The 11,119-nt window shown below is 36.8% G+C and overlaps 1 protein-coding gene and 1 pseudogene across 1 annotated transcript; both read right to left on the reverse strand.

The window, feature by feature from the left end:
- Positions 1 to 2,858: 2,858 nt before the first annotated feature.
- On the reverse strand, positions 2,859 to 5,510 carry LOC132188096 (heat shock 70 kDa protein 1-like; annotated as a pseudogene).
- Positions 5,511 to 7,646: 2,136 nt separating this feature from the next.
- Positions 7,647 to 10,903, reverse strand: LOC132187100 (heat shock cognate 70 kDa protein-like). The gene is made up of 2 exons (XM_059601274.1): positions 10,609 to 10,903; positions 7,647 to 9,443 (listed from the first exon to the last, which is right to left on the reverse strand). Exons 1-2 carry the CDS (start codon positions 10,820 to 10,822, stop codon positions 7,801 to 7,803), a joined length of 1,857 nt encoding a protein of 618 aa, XP_059457257.1. The 5' UTR covers positions 10,823 to 10,903; the 3' UTR covers positions 7,647 to 7,800.
- Between the last annotated feature and the right edge of the window lie 216 nt (positions 10,904 to 11,119).

An 11,119-nucleotide genomic window follows, 5' to 3' on the forward strand; every position in this document is an offset into this window, starting at 1 on the left:
GATACAAAATTTCAATTCCTCTCCTCCACAAACTCCCATGCGACTTGGGACCCGTCATACGCGGTATTGTATGTAATAGCTAACCAAACCATGGTTAATATAATGCAATGCTTTTGGAGACATGATCAAGGAGAGAGTGGAGAAGTTGTGAGGAAGAAAGCTAGGGCTAGGGGTGGGCAAATTAACCGTTACCGTTTAACCGGCCGTCTACCGGCTTCGACCGAACCGATATAAACCGTAGCCGATATGCCGATATCCTTATCGGTTAAAAAAAGTATACCGGATTTCGGTCCGGTCCGGTCCGGTTAAGCGGTTCTTATCGGTTAACCGGTTAACCGATAAGAAACCGGAATTTTTTTTTTTTTTTTTTTTTTTTTTTTTAAGTCCTAGTCCCAAAACGGCGCCGTTTAGTCTTTTAGAGAGGTTTCCAAATTCCCACAAGTGACACAGGTTTCCGAATTTGTGTAATGGTGTTGCCCATGACTTATTTTCCTTTTGCTAAGTGACTTTAATTAGTTAATACTTTGTTTATTATTCATTAATGAATTTTATTTTAATTTGGGTTTGGGTAGGTTTGATGTTTTTTTTTTAAGTGATGGCATTTGATGAGATTTCTTTGCCTTTGGTAAAAGCATTTTTCATTAACTAGTTTTGCTAGTCTAATTAGCATTCATTATGTTAATTAGTCCATTTGCTTTGGAAAAATGTATTTTATAATATTAAAAAAAAAAAAAAAAAAAGTTGAAGTGGATCAATATAAAAAAGCTTCAATTTTTAGCCCAAAAAACAAATATTTGGGTCCCAACAAAAAGTATTTGGTCCCTAAAACAACTCATTTTTAATAAATTATTTTAGCCCAACAAAAAGTATTTGGGCTCTCAAAAGTCAAAAAAACTCATTTTTGGTTTTTGGCCCAACAAAATAAATCAATATAAAGCTCTCGGTTAAATCGGTTAACCGGTTTAACCGGACCGTTTAACCGTGTACCGTTTTAACCGAAATTATCGGTTAAAATTCTTATTGGTTCGGTATCGGTTAATAAACCGTTTAACCGAAAATTATCGGTTAATAACCGATAAGGTCCTTAACCGGACCGTTTTGACCGATACCCAGGCCTAGCTAGGGCAAAGCAAAAAGAATCTGCGAGAAAGTTTGTTAATGATGCATATTTTATTAATTATTATTTTAGAATTTTCCAATTTAATGAATTTCTTATGATATTAGTGCTGTAAACAGATCCATGATTCTTCACAGCCCATGGAAACAAGTCTTCCTATAAAACATAGGAAGAAAATGATTACTACTTCTTGGGTTGGGTAATGGATCAGCCAAAATGCCAATAAAGAGCCCCAAAACAAAGAGTTAATTCTGCAGGCCCATGAATAAAAAGCCCAAATCTAATATCTACGCAAGCCCAGGGGAAAAAAAGCAGAAGTCCAGTCTTCTAAAGGTGAAGCCCAAGTTCCAACAAGAATGCTGCTGAGCTTAAAGTGCCAAGCCACGTGCTAAGTAAACGTGGCCGAGCTAAGAGTGCCAAACCACGTTCTGTATGAAGGTGGCCGAGGTTGGCTTCAACAGGATCCACGATCCCACGATTTGCCACAATCCATGATCCCACTATCCACAATTTCAACATTAATTATTTGCATTGGACTCCTTGGGAATGTAGGGGCCGAGAATTCAGGATCCATACTTGATTATAACCGTTAATTAATGCCTGTAAAAGGGAAGTTCCTACCGAATATGTGGTTATAATTACTCTCAAAGGAATTCACTAATTTGTTTTCTCTGTGAAAAACATTGACTACTTAAGCATTTGAACTATTTTCCGGCACATTCGACAAGCTCTTAAGTCTTATCATACTTTCATTTTGCAGATTGCATCTCTTGAATTGCTGAGTCACCCATCTCGAAAATTGTTCTAACAGTACTACACGTCTTCATGCATATATTTATTCAACCTGCGAAATTATCTCAACTACAATCTGTCTGTTGCAAATATACTCCGATCCTAGCAACAACGTACTTGGCTTCCCGCAATAAGCAAATAGTGGACCAATCATACACTATTTAGTTAGTTAAAATTGAGCAGTTGAAATCTGGTTGAGAATTCAAATTCATTCATTTGTTGATAATATTCACAATCTCAATGAGTTTTCAATTTTCATGAATGATAGGCAAAATTCCTTGACATTCGTTCCTCTAAATACACATGTGAAATAATTTTCACATGATCTCCAATTCTCTCTTTCATTATATCAAGAGTGGTAAAGATCCTTCTTGTAATCTCTTTTTTCCTGTTCAATTACAAAAAAAAAAGTGCTCTACATATTTTATGCCTGTTAGACAAAGCAATACACCAAGAACAACTGCGAAAAAATAATAATATATGTAAAGTGTTATGGGCCACCGTAACAAGGGATGAATAATTAATAAGAACGATAGATTTGTGGTAGGATAATTCGAAGAATCCTGGGCCTCATAGTTTTAGGGTAGTACGAGGAATCCTAAACCTCTTAAAACAACTAATAAAGTTGAATATTAACTTCTCATATATTTTATTGATTACTCTTAGGTTTATATAGATTATCACATAACAAAAATAGAAATACATATAAATAGAAAATATAATTCTAATGGGAGACAAATCCCATATTTTCTACTAGAAATATTGCTTTATGAGCAAGTTTCATATTTTCCTAATAAGAATAATAATACATAATTACCTTATTTAATAATAATTCTAATATACTATTACCGGGTCATAGACCCGTAACAGTAAAGTGTAAATCTCTCAATTAAACACACACACAGATACAAACACATAACTCAAACTTTCCATCCCGTCGTAAAATAAATCATGTTGAAGTGAACGCTTCAACAGCATCACTAACCGCAGAAATTGGATCCAAATTGGTGGCTGAAAGAATGAGGTTGACACACGTTTCAGCCGCTATCGAGCAAATCTTCTTTCCTCTTGAGCTCCCTCTCCTTTGTTGTATTACGTCTTCCTCTAGAACCATGTTACTAATTGAATCAACCAAATCATTTTGTCCATTCTCAACCATATTCTCAAACATATTCTGCAAAACCGTGCTACTTGTATCAACCACATCATTTTGTCCATTCTCAGTCATATTCTGCAACACTGTGTTACTAATTGTATCAACCCAATCATTTTGTCCATTCTCAAGAATTGAGTCCTTCACACATGCCACATAATAGCAATATTCTCCACAAGTCGATTCATAGGACCACCCACTGAGCCCCTTTGATATTTCCATACTTCCACATTTTAGACACTCTGTTGAGATGTTTTCACTCAGGTGTAACATCACTCCATCATCAATTAAGGTAGGTGGAAGATTTGTAGAAGACGGGTCTTGTTGGGCCTGTGCTTCCTTGTTGAACCATTGTTGTCTATATATCTTTTCAATGGTGGGCTTGCAGATTAACTCCAGTCCTCTCAACTTCTTCTTAAACTCATCTACCTCCGCAAGCTGGATGCCATCTAACCAATGAATCACCTGGTTAATAACAGCACCAATCGTCTTCTTACTAGCAGCGTGAAGCTTGCCACCAATCTTCTTATCATTGAGCATGTTCCTCATTTTGTAAGCATACTTCTCCAAAGCCTCCTTAGCCCTAACCTTCTTCCTGTGCTCTTCGTCTTCAACCTTGTATTTCTCTGCATCTTGAACTATCCTTTCAATCTCGTCCTTGGACAGCCTCGTCTTGTCATTGTTGATGGTGATCTTGCAAATTATGCCGGTGGTCTGCTCCACCGCAGAAACATTCAAAATACCATTGGCATCTATCTCAAAGCATACTTTAACATTAGCGACACCCTTGGGTGCTGGAGGAACGGAGGAAAGCATAAATTCTCCCAACTTATTGTTATCGACGGTTCTTGCTCTCTCACCCTCAAAAACAGGGAACAAAATACAAGTTTAGTTGTCAAACCCGGTGGTATAGTGTCGCTCCATCTTGGTGGGAGAGCAATGTGACCTTGTACGGCAAGGTAAAACAAGTTATATGACCAACTTTTTGAAGAAGTGATTTATTTTTTATCAAAATAATCTTCTTCTTTTTGTCGAGATTAAATTCTATGTGGATATGTAAAACTTGTGATGGTGCTGAAATCCGCATAATTTATCACGCATTGTAAAAATACTTGAAATAACTAAACAAATAACTTAGAGGCGTCTCGAGGAAAACTTTCGAAAGACGACTCTGATTCCTAAATGTGACACTGTAAAAGATTTTGCTCTCAAATGAGTTTTTTTTTTTTTTTTTTTTTACAACATCAAGGTGAATGTGATCGATTGAATGAGTGAGGGACTTACCTCTCATGCTACAATTTTGCCACATGTTACCTTCTGATTGGGGTTTTGTGTGGCTTGTTAGTGACTCATGGTCACAGGCTCTAGCAAGGGGTGTTCTCGATAATCCTCTGCTTGCTATGGCCCGTGGGCCAGTCGACATCAAGGCCGAAGAAGCTTGGTGCTCATTCACCGTTTCCGGCGTGGGTTTTCTAGCTAGGAAAAATGCTGACAATATCAAGATTTGGGTCCAATTTAGGTGAAGAGAATGATCGAGTGTTTTCTAGTCTAATTTTGTTCTCTGCAGCCGCGAGAAAGATACTCCTAGGCCAGTATGGGCCTGGGCTGATCAGCCTCCTTAACGGGTTATCTGGCTCAAGCCCTAGTGAGGCAATTGCCCCCATTTCTCTGGCCGACAGAGTCACCGGTCAACTGTTAGGAATTGGAGATTTTAATTGTGGCAGCTGGATCCCCAAGGCGGCAAAGTATGGGCCTTTCACTCGCACATTCACATGGCTTACTTCCCCTTTTTGGTCCCTCTCACAAAGGATCGAGGAGTGTTTTTTTAGCAATCAAACGAATGAGTGAAGGGCATACTTTCCCTTTTTGGTATTTTGTTCTTGACTCCTGGTTACCAAATCAAGATTTGGGTCCAATTTAGGTGAAGAGAATGATCGGGTGTTTTTTTGGAGTATAATTATGTTCTCCTACAAGCACCTTTCAACTCTTGATCATCTTTTCCAAAACACAAGTGATCAAATGTTTTAAAATAAAGTTCTCTAGCCCCATGTAAGTGAAACTCTTCTACTTTGATCCATGTAAGTGACTTAATGCATGATATGATACATGATTTCGTGCTTAGCAATTAGCATGAGATAACTAAACAAGGGTGAAAAAAAAAAAAAAAAAAAAGGTGAGAAACACCAAAGAAAAAAAAAATAAAAAATAAAGAAAGAGAGAGAGGAGGACATTACCAAAAACAGAGTTAGCGGGGTTCCTGTAAACTTGGTTCTTGGCTGCATCACCGACCAAACGCTCTTTGTGAGTGAAGGCAACATAAGACGGTGTTGTCCTTTTACCCTGATCGTTGACTATGATCTCTATTCCACCATTTTTCCACACTGCCACGCACGAGTACGTGGTTCCCAGATCAATCCCTATTGCTGAACACTCTGCTTTGCCGGCCATTATCGACGTCTAGAAGATGACGGAAATGAAGAAGCTGAAGGAACTCTCTGAGTCAACGGCACTGGATGGTTCAAGATGGTTAATCACTTCATTTATAGCAAGTTGGACCGCGTGAGTTTGATAATTTTAGTCCACGATCGTGCAGGGTCATTTTCCGCAAAATCCAGCTCCACAAAGGGCAGGAATCTTTGTTTGTCTTCTTGAACGAAACCGCGTGGGCTTGACTGTAATTCTAATCCAATTTATTAGAATTTTAATTTGTGAAAACTGTATTTGCAAGCAACTCAACTGGAACTGGAACTGGAAAGAAGGAACGGCTAGAAACACTTGGAAAAGTAGTTACCAAATCTGTTTTTATAATTTACATTGGGCGTCATGGTTACACATTCAAGCAAATAAAATATTATTTTCTTTTCAGAAGTTTGTTTAAAGGAAAACCATGTTGCTGAACAGTTTGTCTCCCAACTCTAATGTTCATGGCAAAATAAAATATCCACGAGTTCATATTAGAATTTGATTAATCCATGGCTTAAAGCTAAAACAGCCGTTCATATGAAGTTCTTAAAATATAAATTATTTTCATATTTTTAATATATAAATCAGCTTGGAAAAACCTAATTATTAGCGTATTAAGAAATATTGGAATGAAATACAATGATTCAATGGTGTTGTTAATTGTTATGTGACTTGGTCTTCATCAAGTCATGAAGTCGGCCAGCTGTGTTTTGTTCTTTCCATGTTGGTTTTTGAAAGTCTAAAGCAACATGAATTTGAAGTCTTGTCCTTATCAAACTTGGAGTTCCTCTCCAACACAATTGGGAATCTTCCCTTTACAACATTATGGCTTAGTGTAAAAAATAATTGATGTGATATAAAAAACAAAAAAATTGAGAAGTTGAATTTTTTGAAGAATAGTATCGAACATTAAGGTTTTTTTTGCCAAACAGGCCTTAAATCTCTTGCTTTTGACAACTGAGCTCCTTATAAAAGGAGTGCTGCCCATCTTGATTTAATTAACCCCAAACAAAAAGGGGAATTTCAAATCACCTCTTGTTCTCTCATGGCTTAGTGAACAGTAAAGCACTTAGAGTAAAAATAAAGTTTTCTTTTGTTATTATTCTCTTTTGTGTAAGAGTGAGATTTTGATGTATTAGAGCTTTGAACTTTGAGTATTTTTCTCCGCTACTCTTTGTACGTCATATTTTGATAAAATATCAGGCGGGAAAGGAGTGAGTATTGTGTGCAAACGTTGCCTCCAGCGGAGAGTATATTGATGGGGCTAAGCAGAAACAAGCTGAGAAAGAATGAAATATGTTCTTTTAGCCACCACGTTGGAACCCATATTTTATTCAGGACGAGCGATGGCCTAGCTTTGAAGCCAAATCCAGTTTGAGCATGATTTGAACATTTTTGCTTGTGGGTTTGTTTGAAATACAATTTTGCTAGTTTTGGTTGATATTTACAACATGCCTCAAATCCAAATCCAATTTATTAGGATTTAATTTTGGGAAACTGCATAAATGCAAGCAACCCAATTGGAAAGAACGAACAGCTGGGCTTCGGCATTGAGGCTAAAAGTCGAAATGCAAGAATTTTTTTTGATTCAGTTTTCAAAGTGTCATGTATTTTTAAATGTATAAGAAGCAAAAAAAATTTTGCTAATGTTATTAAAAAAAGTATAAGAGAAGGCACATGCTATTAAAAAATATACATTTTTACGTGCTAAGAGATAAATGCATTTGTAAAACAAAATTTCTTTACTTTTCGAGATTTGAGTTGAAGGAAAAGACAGTTAAATGCCTTTCTATTAGCTAAAAGTTGCTTGCTTAAATGAAAATCACAAAAAAAAAAAAAAAAAAAAAATCCTTGACCTCGATCAACTCAAAATTTGAGATGATGGTGTAACTTAAAAAAAATTGCAAATAATTAATATTTCAAACAACTAGGAGAATAAAAAGCAAAGAAAAGAACCGACACATACGATTTTACACTAAAACAGCCGATTCAACAGCTGGGCTACGGCTATTTACTTTCCCTGTTATCAGCTAAAAACTCCGAATAAACTTAAAAGTTGATGTTTTAAATCGCAATGAAACATTAACATTCGCACCAATCCATCAATAACAAAACCATATATAAAGCAAACATCATATTTCACCTTTTCCAATTGCTACCAGACAAAGTCACGTCAAAACATAAGTCGGGAAACTATTGCACTGATATGGTCCTATTAACGGACTCTAATTGTCATCATCAAAATAATTGTCTTCTATTTTATGAGACGACCTGCTCAATTTCTAGATATCTTCGCAATGATGGGATTGCAGATAAACTCAAGTCCAATCAGCTTGTCCTTAAACTCATCTGCCCCCGCATGTTGAATACCATCTAACCAATGAATCACGTGCTTAATAGCAGCTTCAATCTTCTCCTTATCAGCAGCCTCAAGCTTTTCACCATTCTTCTTGTCATTGACAATGTTCCTCATTTTGTACGTATACTTCTCCAAAGCTTCCTTAGCCCTAACCTTCTTCTTGTACTTATCATCTTCAACTTCGTATCTCTCTGCGTCATGGACCATCCTATGAATCTCTTCCGTGGATAATGAACCCTTGTAATTTGTAATTGTGATCTTGCAACTCATGCCACTGGACTGCTCCATAGCAGAAACATTCAAGATACCATTAGCATCTATCTCAAAGAATACTTTAAACTTAGTGACACCCTTGGGCGCTGCAGGAAGGCGGGAAAGCCTAAATTCCCCCAACCAGTTGTTATCCACAACTCTTGGTCGCTCACCCTCATAAACCGAGACCAAAACAGAAGTTTGGTTGTCATACAAAGTGAAGTAGTCCCGTTCCATCTTGGTTGGAATGGCGGTATTCCTTGGAATAACAACGGACATATCACCTTCTGATCTTACACTCACCCCAAGGGACAAAGGGGTGACATCCAAGAGCACAATGTGCCGAACTTTTACATTACCCATACCAACCATGTTTGCAGCTTGAACAGCTGCTCCATACGCCACAGCTTCATCTGGGTTGATGCTCTTGTTAAGCTGCTTTCCATCAAACAAGTCCTGCAATAGCTCCTGCACCTTGGGAATTCTCGAAGAACCACCCGTAAGAACAACATCATGGACTCCACTCTTGTCCATCTTAGCATCAGTCAAACACTTCTCCACAAGCTCAATAGACTTCCTGAACAAGTCCATATTGAGTTCTGAGAATCTTGCACGGGTAATACTTGAGGAGAAATCAATACCAATATATAAAGAATCAACTTCAATGGTAGTCTCAGCTGCAGAAGAAAGAATCCTTTTTGCTCTCTCACAAGCAGTTCTCAACCTCCTGAGAGCTTTGGCATTTCCGCTAATATCTTCCTTGTGCTGCCTCTTAAATATTTTAACAAAGTGCTTTAACATTCTATTGTCAAAGTCTTCACCTCCAAGGTGAGTGTCTCCGGCAACGGCCTTCACTTCAAAAGTACTTTCGTCAATTGTAAGTAAAGAGACGTCTGCAGTACCACCACCCAAATCAAAGATTAATACATTTCTCTTATCATTGGCCACAATGTCAAGACCATAGGCAATGGCTGCGGCTGTTGGTTCATTGATTATTCGCATGACATTGAGCCCTGCAATGCCTCCAGCATCCTTTGTGGCTTTGCGCTGTGAGTCATTGAAGTAGGCTGGGACAGTGACTACAACATTCTTAACAGTTGTTCCAAGATAAGCCTCTGCAATCTCACGCATCTTTTTAAGGACCATAGATGAGATTTCCTCTGCAGAAAAATGTTTCTCTTCACCCTTATAAGTGACCACAATCATAGGCTTGTCGGCAGGACCTTCAATGACCTTGAATGGCCAAAGCTTGATATCATTTTGAACTAAAGAATCACTAAATCTCCTACCAATCAACCGCTTTGCATCTACAAAATAAATAAGAGAAAAATGATAAAATGATTCAACAAAACTAAATTAAAAGATCATGTAACCTCATCGGAGAAAGTAAAACAATTTATATTGTCAATTTTTTTAAGAAGTGTCTATTTTCGTCAAAATCGTCTATTTTTTTTAGGTGAAGATCAAATTCGATGGCGATTTGAAATATGTGGAACCGTTACCAACACTAGTATATGATTGGCTGTAAGTTTATTTTATTTGTTATTATTTTTATAAAAAAAACAGTCATAGAGAAAGTGCATCTAATTTATAGTTTTTAGGTCCAAACCTCTAATAACAAATACAAAGGATTAAAATAAACACTTAACAATGGGCTTATATATATATATAAAGAGGAGAACCTTGTATGCATGACCTACCAATTAGATGTGGTACTGTGTTAATTTATCCAAATTACTCCTAAAATTAAAATATATATGAAAACTAAAATTTTCTTTTTTTTTTATAAAGAAAAAAAAGGAAGCTAGGCTCACGGTTGGGTGAACCATCCCCGCTCCTTAAGGTTGAGAGGTTGGTTCTGCCACCCCTCAAGGCTGAGGGGGTGATCAACTATGCCCTTAGCCTTCCTTTTATTTCTTTTAATTTTAAGAAAGAAAAATTAAAGTTTTTTCAATAATTTTTTGGGAGTAATTTGAATGTTTAAAAGAAAAAACAATGATCAATTTTCCTTCCAATGTAATGTCAAAAGCCAATAGGGACCATAGTTTGTAAATGAGTGATAATTCGAAAGGGCTAAGTATACTTTTTTAAAAAAAAGTTTGAAGGTATTTTTATGAAAGATGTGTCAGTTTGGAGGGTTATATGTAGTTTCTCAAAAGATTAAATATATGATCAATTTTCTTGATTTTTTGTTACTAAGATTATCTATTTTTTGAAAAGAGTAAGGTAAGTTATTATAAAGTCAGTGCTCTCCATCACCGTCCTTTAATTTCTATTAAAAAATAAAAATAAAAATCTGTTCGATTCCTATAAAAGGTTCTGTTTTTGGCTTTAGACATTTTTGGAGATGAAACTAGAAGAATGCAATCAGATATACCCAGGAATAATCAGATTCTTAAATACTACCAGATAAGAGATTCATAAATTTGGACGTAAAAGAGCTAATTAAGATGGCTATATACTAAAAATTACCAAAGATGGAGTTTGTGGGATTCCTGGCGACCTGATTCTTGGCTGCATCACCCACCAAACGCTCTTTGTCAGTAAATGCAACATAAGACGGCGTCATCCGGTTGCCCTGATCATTCGCTATGATCTCCACTCGATCATTCTTCCACACTGCCACGCACGAGTATGTCGTCCCCAGATCAATCCCTATCGCTGGGCCCTCTCCCTCGCCGGCCATTCTCGACTCCCAGAACGATCACGAAACTGAAGTAGCTGACAGGTTGAAGATGATCACTTTATAGGACTTTTGCTTCCTTGCTCAAGAAGTAGACACAGTTTTCAAAAGCTACTTAAAGAAAAAAGAGAATCTTATTAAAGATATATCGCACCAGCTTCTATTGGTTGAGGGATTTCATGAAATGACTTTCATTCATTTCTAATTTAAAGCTAGTACGGATTTTACTTTATCCATTTTCCTTTTTTGATGCTGGGTGTCTAATTTCTTTTGTTTCGTGGCTTTATTTAAATCAACCAT

This window comes from Corylus avellana, chromosome ca7, assembly GCF_901000735.1.
Source record: "Corylus avellana chromosome ca7, CavTom2PMs-1.0".
Taxonomy (NCBI): Eukaryota; Viridiplantae; Streptophyta; class Magnoliopsida; order Fagales; family Betulaceae; genus Corylus; species Corylus avellana.

What these genes read in the sequence shown, in the direction of transcription:
- LOC132187100 (XM_059601274.1), bottom strand. Translation starts at nt 10,822, where the DNA reads ATGGCCGGCGAGGGAGAGGGCCCAGCGATAGGGATTGATCTGGGGACG. An exon ending in TCCCACAAACTCCATCTTTG is followed by an intron (nt 9,444 to 10,608) that starts GTAATTTTTAGT and finishes TTTATTTTGTAG; the next exon opens with ATGCAAAGCGGTTGATTGGT.